Source organism: Tenrec ecaudatus, chromosome 5 (genome assembly GCF_050624435.1).
Source record: "Tenrec ecaudatus isolate mTenEca1 chromosome 5, mTenEca1.hap1, whole genome shotgun sequence".
Classification (NCBI taxonomy): Eukaryota; Metazoa; Chordata; class Mammalia; order Afrosoricida; family Tenrecidae; genus Tenrec; species Tenrec ecaudatus.
This window is the reverse complement of record NC_134534.1, coordinates 37,045,066-37,063,626: the sequence shown is the minus strand read 5'-3', so window position 1 is coordinate 37,063,626 and position 18,561 is coordinate 37,045,066. Positions and strand designations below refer to the sequence as shown.

General features: G+C 42.7%; 1 protein-coding gene across 2 annotated transcripts; it reads right to left on the bottom strand.

Annotated features, from left to right (window-relative positions):
- Positions 1 to 9,265: 9,265 nt before the first annotated feature.
- ZNF706 (zinc finger protein 706) lies at positions 9,266 to 17,949 on the bottom strand. Of its 2 annotated transcripts, none has more exons than XM_075549428.1 (4): positions 17,697 to 17,949; positions 12,509 to 12,645; positions 10,625 to 10,732; positions 9,266 to 9,570 (listed from the first exon to the last, which is right to left on the bottom strand). In XM_075549428.1, exons 2-3 carry the CDS (start codon positions 12,641 to 12,643, stop codon positions 10,637 to 10,639), a joined length of 231 nt encoding a protein of 76 aa, XP_075405543.1. In that variant the 5' UTR covers positions 12,644 to 12,645; positions 17,697 to 17,949; the 3' UTR covers positions 9,266 to 9,570; positions 10,625 to 10,636. The 2 variants fall into 2 exon arrangements, with proteins under 2 accessions (XP_075405543.1, XP_075405542.1); XM_075549427.1 differs by lacking the exon at positions 17,697 to 17,949 and adding an exon at positions 17,090 to 17,280.
- Positions 17,950 to 18,561: the final 612 nt, after the last annotated feature.

The following is an 18,561-nucleotide window of genomic DNA, read 5'->3' as shown; positions in this document are numbered from 1 at the left end:
ATATGTCAGAAGCACTCTGAAACTTTGATTCTTCCAAGAATTTTTCATTATAAAAGTAATATATGCTTCGCGCTACAAAATTTAAAAAGCACATAAAGAAAATAAACCAAGCAACTTTCCTTACTTATCCATTCTTATTTTAAAGCTATTTTTCCTTGCTTTTATTTTTGATTGACTTGTTGACTAGTGGGTTGGTTAGTTTGAGTTTGGATTTTCAAATGTAAAAAGCCACTCTTTTGCTCCACCTTCTAAGGATTTATTTGTTGTCTAAAGAGAGAAATGTGTCCACCTTACTTTGGACCTATTGAACAAGACCTAACCAAATTCTTGACCTTAACTGGCCTCTGGGATTAAAACCCTTTAAAAATGCTAACCCCAAAGCTCAGCAACTCAGTATAAAACCAAAGATCATGTGGAAGAAAAAAAAAAGACCGAAGCGGAACATAAACAGGCAGATTCAGAAGGGTGTGGGACCCGGGAGAGTGGTGCTGACATCAGGTGGGTCTTGGCTGGAAGCAAAGATGACTAGAAAGATGTTTCCCTAAGCTTCATTGACTATGTAAAGACAACTGACTATGTAGGTTACAATGAACAATGGGCAACATTGTGAACAACAGGCGTTCTAAAACATTTCACTGTGCTTACACGGAACCCACACAAAGACCAAGAGACAGCCGTTTGAATAGAACAAGAGGCTACCTGCTGGCTTAAAACCAGAAAAAGTGTCTGGGTTGCATCTTGTCACCATACTCATTCAATCTGTCTGCTGGGCAAACCAGCTCAGTTGGAATACGGGGGAAAGAACAGGACACCAAGGAGGAAGAGAAGAGCATGATACAACGTTGCTTGCTGAAAGGGAAGAGGCTTGAAGAGCATCAAAGACTACAGCTGTCGGTATGGATTATACTTCAACATGAAGAAAACAAAAATCCGCATAACTGGACCAATAAGCAAAGTCTTAATAAAGAGAAAAATTAAACTGCCAAGAATTTCATCATACTTGGGATCACAATCAACACCCACAGAAGCAGTGGACATCAAAGGCCATATTACACTGGGCAAATCTGCTGTAAACGATCTCTGTAGAGTGTTGAAAAGCACAATGTCCATGGAGCACTAGGTGTGCCTGGCCCAGGCCATGGTCTTCTCAATGGTCTCATGCAGGTGAGAACCGGGTGAATAAAAGCTGAAGAAGAATCAATGCCTTTGATGAGGGTGTTGGTGAAGAATATAACATACACTACAGTCTGCCAGAAGAATGAACAATCTGCCGTGGAAGCAGAGCCGGAATGTTCTGGAAGGGACGTCCCTGGAGGTGGTATCACGTCTGATCAGTAAGAGAGGAAGACCCTCACGAAGAGAACCGGCATAGCAGATGCACAATGGCTCTCATCGGGTGACTGTAAGGAGGGCGCAGGACCGAGCAGTGTTTGTTCGGCCCCTATGCCTGGGAACTGCCTGACAGCACTGGAAACAAAACCCAAGCTCACTGCCACTGAGTCTATTCCGACTCACAACAACCCTACAAGACAGTGTAGAACTGCCCCTGTGGGCAGTTGTGAAGCTATAACTCTTTATGGGAGATGAAAGCTTCATCTTTCTCCCTTGGAGAAGCTGGTGGTTTCTAACTGCTGACTTTGCGATTAGCAGACCAATGTGTAACCACTAGGCCATCGGGTTTTCTAATAACACATTTAAAAATAATAGTTAAATATTCAGTCATAAATATTCATGTTCACACAAGATATTTCCTTTTCCTAAAGATATTAAAGAACAATGATACAAAAACAAAGAAGTTTCCCTATGAGGGTTAAGAGGTAGGACCCAAAGGAGTGGAAGGGAGAGAAGGCACCCCTAGTAAGCAGAACACATAGGCAAGAAAGGAGGGCTAGTCAAGGGTCAGAATTCACCTTGGCTGAGGCTTGGGGTCAGCTAAGGCAGAGGCTCTGGGACTAGAACCAGACAATGGAGGACCTGCCAGTCAGAGCCCAGGAGGGTGCATTCAGCTCACAGGCCATTAAGAGTCACTAAGTTTCCAAGGGGTGGGGTGGGTGGGATATAACTGGAACTGTGCTCTAGGACAATGTACCTGGTAACAGGAAGAACAAATGTGGACTGGGGAAGAGACTAGAAACAAGGAAACCACACAAGAAATTAGACCAGGGTCCATTGGGGAAAGAGAAGTTCACTGTGAAAAGACAGAGATACCAAAAGCAAATTTATAATTCTGAACTCCAAATTTTTTTTTGGTTTTTGAAAATCAAGATGTACATTACCTACTGCCAGTCTTCTAGAGTTTTCTTTTGTCTTCAGTCACTCTCCTAGAAAAGTGTTTCATACGTAATAAAGTCAAATTCTGAAAATTTCTTGGGTCTCAATCTTGAGTTGTAATTAATCAAGGCTAGGCCTTGATCATATATGCCTTCTTAATAGATCATCATATTGGGGTTGTTTTTTTAGGGTGGTGCTGGTTTCATTTTACCAGTTTTATAAAATGTAACTACGAGTTAGCTGCTAAGGAATTACTATCAAAAATTCATTCCTTGCTATTGCTACTTAATGGGAACCCCCTCTTTTTCTTAAACCACTGCTCGGGAACTTTGCTCCTTTAAAATTTTTTCTCCTGAAACTTTTTTAGCTTGCAGGCTTGTTTCAAATCTATGCAAGTCCTAAGCTTCATGAAACACAAAACACAAACACAAAACAAAATCAGCATTTGAGTTAATTCTGAATAATGAGTAGGATTCCTACAGGAAAATATTAGAGTTGGTTGGGGAGAACAAACATGCAAAAGTGGTCTTATTCCAAAGATGGGAATGAGACAATACTCAGAGACTGCTGGCCAAGTGTAACCTGCTGTCATACACTGCCCAGATCATGTGCTACCCAGATTGCCACTTCAGTTCTCTCTTTGTTTTAAACTGCACCCTCCTCATCTTCAGCCCCAGCAATGGCTTTCAAGCTTGAGATGTTGATTCTAAATGTAGAAATCAAGCCTTTCATGCAAATAAAGAGAAAACATACACGTTCAACAATGGAGGAATGGTGAGAAACCAACAAACCCACAGCAAATCTATTCAATGAATTTGATGGTCTTTAACATGAAAAAAATTCACTTGTAATAGTTACATGATAGCAAATTACAAAAACACAATACTCAAAAAAGTGAGATAATACAAGTATGTATTAAAATAGGTGTGTAAAAAAAATAGGTGTGTGTGTGTACATGTGTATAGTTGAGGAAATTCAAAACATTCTTGTCCAAGGGAATTGGTAAAATTGAACGTTATTAGTTCTCTAATTTATCTCATAAAATGTATTACTTTATGAGCAGGTAGAAAACAACTAATATTCTGTTGAAGCATACAGTAGCCTACTACCATTGAGTGCACAAACACTCCTAAGTACAACTCTGGGGGTTCTAGTAGTATCGCCATATGAGAGCAAAGGAGAATTCTTGCTTGCTTAATGAGGATTCATAATGATCTTAAATAATCAAAGGTTAAACTATGGTCTGTATAATCAATTAAAAAACAGAGAAAGATATCAGAGTACAAAAATATTTTTTTTAAACAGAAACAGGCACAACAGAATACGTCAGTATTTTATTTTTTTGGCAGACTTGCATCAAGTCACTCCCTGGCCCTGAAAGATCCTATCACTTGCAGATTAATTTGAATTTTGCTGCTGCTGCATGCATAGCACAATCTGGTACTCTTCCCACTCTCGTCCCCAGGCTCAGAGGCTCACTCACAAGGCTCGTGCTCTGGCTGGCCTACTCAGTTTTACTCAAAGCAATTTATGTACTTGCCTGAGTTTCAGCTTACTAACTCACCCCCACTGGACTTGGAAACTATCTTCCTTACAACACACTAAGCACCTAGCCATACGATCTAAAAATATGTCAATAAATATATGCATTTTCTTCTAAGATACATTTTAATTTTTAAGTATTCGGGATCCTTTGCTACAGTTCTTTGTATGATAAAACCTTGTTTTAATGTAATGCTTTGCAGGTTATAAGCAACTCATTTATACAGGGGGCTTGAAAAGAAACTTGTGGAAAATGGAACTAAAATAAAACTTTTAGTCCCCCCTCAAATTTCAAACTGCTCGAAGCCCCCTTGCATATTCTTCCCTGGTGAACACACGGTGTTTTAAGGCCTTACTAATGGGGTGCCCAAATCCTCACATTCAGGTGCAGGATCAAGAGGCTTTCCTCCCTTACAGTATGAGCCAGTGAGGAGAAAAGCTCACCATGTCTTCATTTAACAAGCCAAACAAAGCACCAATAACAAGGAGTACAAGAAGGATGAAAATGTCTTGAAACTGATTGTCGTGATTGCACAACACGTCTTGATATGACTGAACTACTGAACTGTGTATGTCCCAATAAAATGGTTCTAAAAAAATAAAAGCCCAACAAAACAAAAACTCACACCTAGCACCCAGACTTTGGTTTCTACGGACCATTCTCCAATGAAGAAGACCAGGGCTCTTTGGAGAAATAGGTCATCATAGGACCAGAGCATCTTGTCCTACTGCAAGTAAAGAACTGCTCAAAAGACAAAAGGATGGGCATTGTCAAGCTACAGGAACCAATCGGAAAGGGCTCTCAACACCAAAGCTCAAATAATCCAAATAGCACAGTATCGGATTATCAGACCATAATGGAACAGATGATTGAGCAAACAATGGAGCAGAAAAATTCTTACAGAACAATTTGAAATAACAATGATGTGTCTGTGCATATGTATGTATAAAACCAAAACCTCAACTCACTGCCATCGAGTCCATGCTGACTCACAGTGACCCTTTAGGACAGGACAGGACAGAACTGCCCCTGTGAGTCTCTCCAGGACTGTAACTTTTTATGGGAGTGGAAAGTCCCTCAAAGTGACTGGTGCTTTCAAACTGCTGCCCTTGCGGTTAGCTGCCCTACTAGTAAGCACGAAGCCATCAGGGATCCTGTGCATATATGTATGGTGTTCTCTATGACATGGAATGTAATCTCCACTCTCCTTTAGGAAGGGCTGCACTGGCTGACCCTTCCAGAAAACAGTAAATGAAAAGCAGAGAAAAAAGACCTTTTCAGTGGCGAAGCCAAGCAACCACCACCGTAACAAAGTAATGAAGGTTAGTATCAGTAGTATCATGTAATTATCATGTACTCCGAGAAAGGCTTTCACATCTTATTACAAATTTTTCTTTTTTTCTTATTACAAATTTTTCATCCAGTTTAATCATAAACTCACAAGACAAACTCAAAACGTGGAGTGTTCTACAACATATCTAATCTGCAGGCGTTAAAAAGTCAAGGCCATGGAAACAAGTCTAAGGAGAATTGACGGCTGTGTGCACTGTGGCTTCCTGGGCTGCAGTATGGAAAAGGACGCTAAGGGGGGAACTGCAGTTCTGTTCATAGTGAAGGACAAAGACGGACCAGTGAGGCCTGCTCTTCTGCTTCCCCAGATCAGCCAGTGGGAATCTGGAGCAGCCACAGCAATATTATGTCCCTAGGAGTGTTAGAGCGGGACAAGACAGGAGCGCTTGATTCTAGGGGGCACGGGTCCCAGTGAGCTGGGAGTGCACTCCTTGGCAGTTAACCGCAACACATCAACAAATGGAAGCTCTAACCCCAATCAACCATCTTCCCCAAGTCCTTTGGTGGGATGATCAGGAACAGGATTGTGATTTGGCACAAACCCTATGACGTTTGTACAAAGGAACGCCACAGAGGAAGGCGTTCTGTTATCCGAGGGCCGAGTTCTCTAAAATTTGCCTAACCAGATATGTAGGTAGAATGCAAACCGACTTTCAATAGTGTCTTTCCATTCCAAATGCTACCTTCTCATTCTGTGGGTCTTTGGATGACAGTGCTTCGCAAAACAAACCACGGGGGAACTGCTAAAGTGCAGATATTTGTACTGCACCCAAGATTTAACCAGTGGTAATTTTTTTTAAGTTAAAAAAGGGGCTACATTCTAAACAAGCACCTGCTATTTGACACAGATGATCTATATATTGACTCCTTAATAAAAGGGATTTAGACTTAGTCTGAGACATTTAATACAATCCTATAGTATTAACACTAAAATAATACTTAAGCCAAGATTATCTCTGGCAAACTGGGATGCCTGGTGACCTTTAATCCAATTTTTGAGAAACATTGTTATATTGTCATAGAAGAAACATGTGATGGCATACTTCCTCATAATTAAAGTTTTAATAAGATCCAGGATTGTTAAGTCCTACTCTGAATTTTATAAGAAATAATGAGAGTGAGGTGATTACTTGGTCTATAAAAACCTAAGCTATTATTAATTGTATAGACATAGCATGGCTGTGTGGCGTATGTGTGTTTATAAAGCAATGAGTTTTAGCATTACTCTAAAGCTACAGATAGAGGTACTCAGGTCTCTCAGCAGACTTTAAATTTGTAGCCATACTCTACATAGAGACTGTATATAATTGAAGCTAAATCATTGTTCCAAAAGAGATCACTCACTTAACAGCTAATCCAGTGCATAAAATAGAAGATTGTTAATTTTTTAGTCTACCAAGGCAATTTATAATTAAGAGCAACAAGATTACTAAGAAAACCTGTTCCTTCTCAGGCTTGCATAGGTAGAAGCCTCACGATTTCCCTGTCACTTTGAGAAGATGGCTGGGAGGTTTGAACGCAGCCACAGTAAACACACCTCCCTATCGCTGATCGTCACTGCTAAGCACACTTAAAAGGTAATGATCTGGGCAAGACCAGAATTAAGCTAACTAGTTTCAGTGTGATGTTTCAAATATTATTTGGACTTTGGCCAAATTCACTGAGTTACAGAGAATTTCTTCCTAATTCATTACACTTAAAAATCCATACAGTATATTTCTTCTATTAAAAAAACCCTTAAAAATAAACTCTTTTTAAAAGTACCTTATTTGGTAAAATAGAATCAGTGATAAAATCTACTTTCTGTACTCCGAATCTCAGATTTGAACCATGAGGTTATTGACTAGCTACAAAGTAGTCGATATAAAGCCAAAAGTGTTTTCTCAAACCTTAGTCAATCGTCATGGACATTAGTCCAATTCATCGACCCGACCCAGGCATTTTTTGTCCCAGTATTAAACTTATGTGAACAGCCGATTACTTTCCCAATCTACCTCCCACTCGGCAAGATTTCAAATGGGCAGTTTCCTTTCACTTTAAGGAGTATCTGTAGACACCAAATTGACAAAGGTTACAGGGAAAACTGGAAAAGAACGGTGGGGCGGGCAACAGTCTCTTGCCTCAAACATCCTTTGACTTGAGCTACACTCGAGACAATTTTAAATTAAGGAAAAGAAAATGGGAAGAGGCAATGCAATAAACCTCTTAAATGGAGACGAAATTAGACTAGTAGAGTTTTCTTTATTATCTTCTTTAATAAGACATTACAACACACAATGGAGCCCCCAGTGTGTCAGTTAAACAGGGGTGTCAATCCCGAGCCAGAGAATGGAAAACAAGTTTCATCTTAATCCCACTCCTTTTGGCAGCTAATGGAAACACAGTACACAAATGGGCCAGATTTCTCCCAGCGTATTTATCAAGTCTTTGAATATACCACAACAATTTTAGGATGACTTTTGTTGTGAGCCACTAAAGAAGGGTTAAAGAGTGATTTCCCGTCCACCCCCTCCCCCTCATAGCAGATTTAACTCAAACACAGTAATGGGATTATACGAATAACCCCCATATCCAGTACGTGAGTTGGTGACTTATGCAGGGTAAACGCAGCATTTCCCGATCACTGACACACAGTTAAAACGGTGTCTTCAGCTGCCTATCAAAATGGTTCAATACAAGAACAAGAAACTTTCATTCTGATTTACAGTCAGTAAAACAACTGCGGGGAAAAAGACTAAACAAAAATTTGTGAATGGTTTTTCAATGATTTGTTACTAGCCATAAACATACATATGCTTTTCAGAGCACTTAAAAAATACTTTTAACTTGTACTTTAACCAGGATGTCTGTTAGATTCACCACATGAAATTAAGCAAAAATTCTAATGTTCTGGAAATCAACATATTAGGAAGCAACAGATAGTAAACCTGCAACCTGGGAACTTAAACGCACACAATTAAAGGGCTGTATTTCAAAGTAAGAATGTGAGACTAGGAGTCACAACCAAGCCACTCTTGAATTTTTCTGTGGAATGATCTTATCTTAAACTTACACTGAAGACAAACAAGGTGGGCAGAAATACGCACAGCTATAAAATAGAGGCAGTAATGATTTATAGCAGAAAAGAGGGCATGCATTTGGTAATCCGCAGGATCAGGATTTGGCTCTAAGTAACTACCAGTAGCTATTTGAGTATTCTTCCAATTAGGTTCACTTTGTGTTAGAAAAAAAAGAACCTATTGCAGCAGCTCCACTCCTACTGATTTTTGATATTTGACAAAAGCAAATTATAAGAACCCTAAACTTAAATCTTCCTTTCACTTATTAAGATTTACCTCATCCACCATTTGAACCAACCCACTTCTCCCCCAGACTTCTACCTAAAAGCATGAGGACATTGGCCTATTGTTATATTTTCTATGTCATATTGAAGTCATACTATATACATACATAGTCTTTGACTTTAGGAACCAGCATAAGGCAAACTCCTAAAATCAACAATTTACTTAAAAAAAGGAGAGGATGAGGTTCCTAGCAATGAACCAATCCACAAACCATTCCAATCTTCTGGTCAACGCAAAATCCATTCATAAAATTGGCCATCATCATTAATAACTTCCAAATTACAATGTTCAAATTGAAGACCTTGCATACAGCTGTCATTCAGGAAAAGACAGATGTTTGTTCCATCCCTATTTTGTCTAAAATGATAAGTTTCTTGATTCTTTCATTATGGCATGTACTTCAGAACCTAACCTAACAAGCTAACACTTGAGTTTATTTATCAGTGATCGGCAATTATAGCCAGGCCATAGAGCAGATGGAAATATTCAACCCCAAAACACAAGACTTGATCAAAGAGAAAAACAGTGAGGCAACATCCTATGGCAGCAGGCTCGTCACTCTTCACCGAGATTATCAGCTGCCAAGAAACCTTGTACACAAACTTAATGAAGGAGTCTGTTCCAGTTTGAGTCTGCCACTGAGCTGAGAAAGGGGGATAAGAATTAACACTTGCAAGTCGGGTGGATGAATTCATTAGACTCTATAAGGCAAATGATGTAGAAACTGAGAACAGAATTTCTAGAACCAGTTATCCTGTGATGTTGTAAAATCAAAGTACTACTTTATTAAATGAGTTATTTTACACAATATGAACATCAATATAATTACAATTGTAAAAAAATTTTTTTAACAAGGATGGACTGATTTTTGGATTTTCAAATCAGAGTCAACTGTACATTGACACAGAATTGTCTTTGCATGGAGCCCAAAAGGGAAAAGCATAAAACGAGTGTTTCTGTGGCCCCTTTACTTTTGCTGGTCAACAGCTGGTTAGAAAAGCAGCTGCAGGCTTGTTACCTAAGGTCTGAGACAGTAGAAGAGTCAAGGTGTCATGAATTCACCTAGAAAACAGAAGAAAAGCTTCAGTGACCACTGCACAAATGCTGCCCAGCATCTAAGCACAGCAACCTGGCCTGTCTACATTATACACTTCATCTCAGATCGACCAGTCATCACAGTCAACTGGATTTTAAAACTAATGACAGCTCTTTGATAAATTTACTTGAAAAAGAAGTAATTCTCAAACACCCACACCCACATTTGTCATTTAAAAACCAACAACAAAAAAGAAACGAAAACCCAACCAGGCAGAAAAGTATAAACTGATAATTTAAGCAACTCCCAAATTTTTATGGTATGACTTGGGTTAACTGTTGGGCTGTTAACACCAGGGTTTGTGGTTCAAATCCACCAGCAGCTCTGAGGGAGAAAGATGAGGCTATCTGCTCCCATTACGATTTATCATCATGGGAACCCTAGGAGGCAGTTCTACTCCATCCTGCAGGGCCGCTGGTCTATGCCTGCGTTTTGTCCTGTATTTTACTGGACTTGGCAGCTTTACTAAGCCTTGAAAGTGCTCAGGGAACTTTGGATGAATACTTTTTGGAAAAGAGTCCCTCAAATACCTCTGTATTCATGTTTCTTTAAGCTGATAAATTTCTCCTATTCTTGAACCAGATATGGCTGGCCAGCCTTTCCCATCTTTTCACCCTCTTCCCCAACTGAGCTCCAGTAGTAAAACTTGGGTGCTTCCAAAGGCCTCAAGAGGAAGTGGTCTGGGAAAATGATCTCTCTACAACTGTGAAGTTAAACAGTAACTTTAAGAGGGGAAGCAATATGACATTCCACCTAGAAGGCAGTAAATGAATTCCACAACTCTAAAAGACAGCCTATGGTCACCTATTTATTAACAAACCCCAAACAAAAACAACCACACTCACTGTCATCGAGTCCATGCCGACCCGTACGACCCTATGGGAGTAGGACTGGTCCTGTGGGTCTCTAAGACTGTAACTCTTTAAGGGAGTAGAACATCTCGTCTTGCTCCCAAACTAAAAAAAAAAAAAAAAAAAAGGGGGGGGGGGGAGGAATTGCCAAACAAAACACATCAATTACCTGTAAACAACTTTATGCTTGAACATCAGCCAATTCTGGAGGAAGTGGAGTCTTAGGATGTTTGCTCTCAAAGTGCTGCTTGAAGGTCTTAGGGTCTGGCATTTGTGTCTAATGAAATAGTGCATTATTAAAAGTTTAGCTTTATTTATGAAAGAGCATCAACTGTTAATTTTAAAAACCTAGGTAACAGTAAGCCTGGTCTTGAAAGGCAGCTATCAAAAATTACTTTTAAATCCCTACAGTGTCGGGCTAGTGAGCACACTAAGAAGAATCTTGTGACAAAGACATCCCGAATATATTCCCTTATTAGACATAGGAAGGGTAGCTCACATACAACAGTGAACGCTGTCTATTGCACACTAACAGCTAGTAATAGTCCACATGTACCAGCCTCTTACTATGTGAAGCAGGATACTGACTGCTCTTGTAATCTCTGCCGTTGTCATCTTGTGTTTGTTCCTACAATAGTCCTCATTTTACATGATAAAGAAATGAAAACCCCCAGTTTAATTTCTTTTAGGCCTATATTGTATGGAGGACTGGGTACTTCACCTCTAATACCACACTGCACGGCTTTCCCTAGGCCAGCACCTTCAACTTACTTAGTCTGCAAAACTCAAATAGAAAAGTTGCAACCTTTCTGTTGGGGGGAGCAGGGTTGATGATTTTATTTTGATTTTTCAGATATGTGAACTTATTCTAGTACTTCTAGGTCAAAGTAACTTCTTCATCATTTAATTCAGTGACATTTATTTTAATCTTGCCTCTTTCCAATAGAGTCAGAGGCTGTTCAGTTTCACAAAAGCGCAAAATGACAAGATAATTAATTCGACAGATTTCCTTTCTCTTAGATCAAGAATTTTTATATAATTAGTAATTTCTGGCTACTAACAATATTCCAAGTTGCTAGTCTTTGAGGGACTGGTTAAGAAGTCAGATCCTTTTGTCTTTTTACTTCAATGAATGACACGCTAACTTCACTGCAGCAAGCATAAGACCCTTTCCCTTCCACACCATTCAGGTACACGGCCTTAGAGCAAGGGGCTGTCGGGCTGACCCTGCTGTGGATTTCTCCTTTGACACCACCATTCACTGACTTCAAAGGCAGCGAGCTTAAACACACTGATAAGGAAAAGGCTTTGGCTGGGAATTTAAGGCACACTCTGGGCTGCAGCATGGCCTGGGAGCCTAGCATGTGCATTCTAGAGTGGAGCTGCCTGGCTGCACCCAGATCTTAGCTCTGCTCTGTATTAGCTCTCTAACTCTGTACAAGCAATTTAACCCCCATAACTCAGTTTCCTCTTTTGTAAAGTAAGGAAAACTACTTCATATCATAGCGTTGTTGTATTAAATGGATTAATGCACAGAGAACACCCTGGAGAGTACCTGGCACATGGCTAGCAGTCAATCGGCGCTGTTGTTAATACTTTTCTTCAGCGGTAACAAACACATTCACTACTAAACACCTTCCATGTAAATATACTCAATAGTCTTGCAGACATCCAAAAGTAGGGGATTTGTGTGGGGACAAAAATGTCACTTCTACAACAAGGGGTATATTCACTAGTGGTCTTTAATAGCTTCACTAGTCACTAAACTAAGAATGTACATTGAATTTCCTTACCAAGTTCAAAGCTTATGATGTGCCCTTAAGAAGCCATCTTTATTCTCCAAGAATGTTGCTTCCCTCAGAAAACTATGCCTGACCACGGGCACCATTCAAAAGCTATTTGCTAATTGGATGAATAAAGAAGCATTCCCAAACCAACCAGTTCTCAAATCTATTTCCAAGTAAGGCAGTCAACATGCAAAAGTTTTAACCTATACAAACTGATCTATATGAAAAGAATTGCCTAGGGAAAACCGTCTTTCAAGGCCCCTTACCCTACAGACAGTGCAGGTATATATTAAAGCAGCTTTGGCAGCAGCCTTTTGGTCATGTCCTTGTTTCTTCTTTTGTCCAGCTTGCTTTTTGGCATTTTTCTGCTGAGACTGGATCTTCTGCTGCCCACGAGCCATATCTAGAAAGAGAAGTTTGAGGCATTAGGTGATTTGTTCATTCTAATCTAGCACATGATATGCTAGCTGGTTCTGAGTCGACAGCTTAAATCAGCCCTGCTCTTCAGAGTAAAAACTGATGTAACCACTGTGGAAAACCTATTGCTATCCATCTACTAACCTACAAAGTTCTCCCTTAGATATACACCCACTGAAACGCACAGGTATGTGCAGCATTTATAGCAAAAGATGTGCGTAAGGATGTTATCTCCGGGTCTGGAAGCAGTCCAAGTGCTCACCACTGACACGAATGCACACAACCTGTAGTTCCATTGACACAACAGCACTGAAGAGGGAATGTTACAAGTAGTGGAATGGTAGGATCTCCCAGTGTTACAGAAAAGAAAACAGATACAAGAAAGCCCAACATTATAAAAAGTTTTACCATAAAGTAAAGCTAGGCCAACAATGACAGTAGAGATACCAGGAGGATTAGGGGAAGATGGAGGGAGAAAGGGGGAATCAATCACAAGGATCAACCTATAACCCCCTCCCAGATGAATAACAGAAAAGTGGGTGAAGGGTGACAGAGGACAATGTAAGATATGAAAATAATTTCTAACTTATCAAGGGTTCATGAAGGAGGGTGGGTCGGGGAGGATGAAAAATGAGGAGCTGATATCAAGGGCTCAAGTAGAAAAAATGCTTTGAAAATGATGGCAGCATATGTGCAAATGTGCTTAACACAATGGATGAATATATGGATTGTGATGAGATGGTAAGAGCCAATAAATGTATTTAATAATAATTTTTAAAAGTATAGCTAACCTATGGCAAAAGGGGTCACCTTGGGAGTTATGACTGGGAGTGGGTGTAAGGGAGACTTTGGGGTGCTATCCTGAGCTAGGCACAGTGGATTATAATTTGGGCTACAAACCACATGCAGCATTGGGATTGGAGGAAGGTTATTAACCACGTGCGATATGCAGAAGACACAACCTTGTTTGCTGATGAAGAGCAGCCTTCCTTATGGATTGCAACTCAATGTCAAGAAAACCCCAAACCCTCACAACAGGACCAATAGTTAACATCATGATAAACAGAGACAAGATTGAAGTTGTCAAGGATTCATCTTGCCTGGATCCACAATCAGTGCTCATGGAAGCAGCAGTCAACAGATCAAATGGCACACTGCATTGGCCAAATCTGCTTCACAGGCCCCTTCAAAGTTTTGAAAACCAAGACTGTTATTTTGTGGACCAAGGTGAGCTAAACCCAAGTCATAGTAGTTTCAATCGCCTCATATGCATGTGAAAGTTGGAAACTGATTAAGGAATGCCAAAGAACTATGCTTTTGAATTGTGCTGGAGAAGAATACTGAAAGTTCCATGGACTGCTGAAAGGGCCAACCAATGTCTTGGAAGAAGTACAGCCAGAGTGCTCCTTAGAAGCAAGGATGGCGAGACTTTGTTTTATGTACTTTGGACATGTATCAGGAAAGACCAGTCCTTGGGGAGGATGCCATATTTGCAAAGGAGCTTTGAATAGCCCTCTACAAGATAGATTGATTTGGCAGCTGCAACGATGGACTCAAACATAAGCCTGTGGGAATGGCGAAGGGTCTGGTAGTGTTTCGTTCTGTTGTACAGTGTGGTTACGGGTAGGAACAGGCTGACGGCATCTAACAGCAATGTCCTCAGCCGGGATTTGGCTAAACAGGTGTGTTCATCTGTAAAAAAGACCACCACACCTACGATTTGTGTACTTTACTGTATATATTCCTTCATTTCACAATGTACCAGATTTCAGTCCCTCTCCAGGTTAATTCCATTTTCCCATGTTGGCAATATTTAGCTGTAGCTTGAGAAATAAGAGCTTGTCATCATCTAATGTTCTGCAGATCATAGGAACAGGTGGGGGCTGTTCTTTTGAATACTTATGTTTCATAAAATGGCTGTGCTACTAGTCTAAACCTTTCTACAAAATTATCTTTGCATGTCTGCTGCACATATTAAAAAGCAACTTAAATCAGTTGGGAGGAGTGGGCCTAGTGGAAAGGTTAAGGATAGCTTAGCAAAAGTGAAAGGTACCAATTTTTAATATAGGTGGTCTAAAGTAACTGTAAGTAGGTTAAAAATAATTAAGTCCCTAAGAAGTATTACTTTCACTCTTCTATTAAAGACTTCTAATTGGACCACGTAAGCTCATAAGGGTCTATATACAGAGTCTCAGGGGCCTTTTTTAGTATGCTAAAATTGACCCTCAAGTAGAAGAATTCCTATCTTTTTCTTTGGCTAGCACTGCCATTCAATTTTAAAGTTTGAAATCATTGCAGGACATGATAGTGCTGACTTTTCTGATTGAAACCCAAATTCATCAGAAATGTGGTGGTAAGGTATTTCACTAGAATAACTGGGCTCCACCACACTCCCTCAAAAACAAACAGACAGAGGAAAAGAGAGACTGGAAAAATTTTAAAGTAAAGTTTGGACAAGTTTTCACCATCATTAACACTGATCTGAGAGTCGAATTAAACTTAGAAAAAGATCAATGCTTTTTTAGGAGGCCAATTAAATGATGTTAACAAATCACAATAATATTTAGCATGCTGGCCTAACATAAGAACCCTTTCCCACCAAAGCAATGGTAAACATTTCCAGCTGTATTAGTCCTACAAGCTCATACTTCCATTTAAAAACAATAACCAAATCCTTTATACATTTTAAACCAAATGGAGTGATTTAAAAATCACATTTCAATTTAAATGCTATGGCCAGACTACAAACCAATCACAGAAAAAGCTTGGAGATTCAGGCTATTATTTTAAAGGCAGTCAGGTGTTCAATCTTTATGTATCTCAATGTTTTGTAAGGTTCTCCACGTCATGCTTAGTATCAGGACCTTATGGTACAAGTTGCAGCTCATGCATCTTAACTCTTCCACACCACGTATTTATTTTGTGGGAAACCTAATTGAAAACATCTTGTCAGATGGTGGGTCACCTATGCTGTTTCTTGGATACTTAGAAGCTATTGGTTATTTTACTTTTTTTTAAATTTTAACAATTTATTAGGGGCTCATACAATTCTTATCACAGTTCATACATATACATACATCAATTGTATAAAGCACATCTGTACAGTCTTTGCCCTAATCATTATTGGTTATTTTGACAGTAGATTCCACCCAATGCCACTAGCTACACAAAACGATTTGTACTTTTGCATTTAAGGCTTATCTTGAAACATTACACATCCGAGTTAAAACATGTCCCCCTGGTCAACAAACAATAACAAAACAAAAAAATCCACAGCAGCATTAATAAAAGGGTGAGAGAAGTTTATTGCTAAAGACTTGTAAAGTTTATTCTGGTTTGCTTTTTTTTTTTAACCAGCAAAGTTAACACCAAGTAGAAGAAAAAGAATTACACAGGCCGACTGCAGGAGGTGGGCCCCTAAGTTCTGACCACACACTGCCTGAATTTCCTTTCGGAGAGCAGAAATGCAAACGAACAAACCCACCTGCTTTTGGACAGCGCAACTTAAGGGCTCCCAAGTCAACTGCATTTTCCACCACACATTCTGTTTAGCCACCCTTTCATCAAGGCGACAGTCTGAAGGGCAACATGCCATTTCTAAGTAACTACACTGTGGTTGAAATTAATGAACTGGGCGAGCGTTCCGACGGGGACTGCAAAGAGGGAAGTAACGAGACAGGCGAGTTCTTTTCAAACGAGGAGGCTCTGGCAAGGAAGCAGGAGGCGAGCGCTGCCCGGGAGATTTTGTTCTTAAAACCGAAAACACGGAGCAAAGAGGGTTGGGGAGTCCAGGATGGAACTATTCTTCCAAACCATCTGAGAGGAAGAGGCCCCAGGCAGTGATCAGCATCTTCATCCTCGCTTTTAACTGCATCCCTTTTGAGGGGCGGCGCGGATGAAACCTCCGGACCCGAGTCGACTTCCACCTTCCTCGGGGGCGACCCCGCAGCGGCCGGGCCACCTTCCGTCCCACACCGGCCTCCCGGGCCTCTGGGAGCCCCCTCCCCCTTCCTGCCACCACAGGCCACGCAGCCCCCACCTACCCGCCACTCCTCACGGACCCCGGCCCGCGACGCGCCTCCAGGAGGCCTGAGCTGCCGGAACCCCGGCCCCCTCCGGCCACTGGGGGCTCCGGCCTCGAGCACCCGACCAGCTGCTGTCGCCAGGAGGTAGGGTTACCGCTCGGCTCCCGCGGCCGGCCTGCGACCCGGCCACCTGCAGGGCCTGGCAGGCGCCCGAGCTTCCTCTCCCTCCCGGGGCCCCGCAGCCCGCGCCGGGCCTGGCCGTCCTCCCCCCGCCCCCGGCAAGCAGAGGAGTCAGCTGTCCCCCGCGACTCCTCGCGGCCCGCGGTGACCCCCACGGTTCCCGCCGGCCACCCCTCACCCCGGCTCCCGGGTGTCCTGCGGCGTCAGCGCCGACCCCCCGCTCACCCGGGCTGGGACAGTCCTGCGTCGGAGAGGCCGCGCAGCTTGAGAGGGCCGGCGGAGGTCGCCGGAGGGAGAGGAAGCCGGGAGCGCGCCCAGCACCGCTTCTGCCGCCTCCACCCGCCAAAGAGAGGAAAGAGGAGAGTCGGGAGCACAACAGCCCGCGCCTCGCACACCCGCCGCCGCCGCCGCCGCCGCCGCCGCCGCGCGCGCGCGCGCCCGCCGCCGCCTCAGCCTTAGGGAGGCCACTACGCCTCGTGCGCGCGCACGCCGCGCAGCTCTCCCAGTTGCCCCAGCGCCCGCCCGCTCCTCGCAGCCCCGCCCCCTCGCCTTCCTGCAGCACCCTCCGCCCCCGCCCGCCCGCGCTCCTTCCGGTCGCGTGGACCAATAGCAGCGCGTCCACATTACATAAGCGAGAGGGGGCGGGGCGTGGGCACGATGACTGCGCCCCCGGAGACTGGAACTGCAGGGGACGTCGCCCTCTGTTCCATGGCTCCCCGCCCATGCGGCGTGCTTTTCGCTGAGCATTTTCTCCCGCAGGCCCCGGCCGCCGCGTGATCTCGAGCCTGGCGGGTGACCGGGCTGCAGGCTGTTACACAAGTCGTTCACTCACTCGGGTGGTGTCCAGGGTTGGTCCCTGGGGCCCTTCTCACGCGCCTCGTTGGCTGGCCTGCACCGGCTGCGAGGCGCCAGATGGGGGAAGGGGCCGGGAAATCAGGGCCGCCGAGGTGCGGGTCGCCGGCTGGGGAGCTCTGCCACCCGGACCCACCCGCAGCCTCGGTCCTGTGAGGCCGGAGGCCCGGGCCGACCTTAACAGGGACAGGCTGTCTTTGTTCGTTCTCTCTCTCTTTCTCTCTCTCTCTTTCTCTCTCTCTCTCTCTTCGTTCTCTCTCTCTTTCTCTCTCTCTCTCTCTCTCTCTCTCTCTCTCTCTCTCTCTAGCTCTTTCTCTCTCTCTCTCTCTCTCTCTCTCTCTCTCTCTCTCTCTCTCTCTCCTCTCTCCTCTCCTCTCTCTCTTTCACACACACACACCCCTCTCTCTCACCAGCCTCCCTTTAACACACACACACACACACACACACACACACACACACACGCACGCGCGCGCGGCTCTGATACAAACCCAGGGTTTACCGTGAGTTCAAGAACAAGCTCCGTTGACACTGACTAGGCACACCGCGGCCTCATTTAAGCTAACAGCTAACAACCTCAGTTATTGGTATTTCGCAGCTTAATTTTTAATAAGATCGCTTTTCCTCCTCTCGAGCTACAGACAACGGCAACCAACTTTCAATATCTGATCAAGATCGAGGTCTGCTGTAATGGTTATTAGGTCTGTTGACCAGAAATGGTATTGGCTTTGGTTATTGGCTTTATTCTGTGCCTCCTTCCAAACCTACCCTCACCTGCGTTGGTTTATAATGACATTGATTAGGGATAAAAATGAAAACTTGCATTTGCCGTTCTCCACTTGCTCATA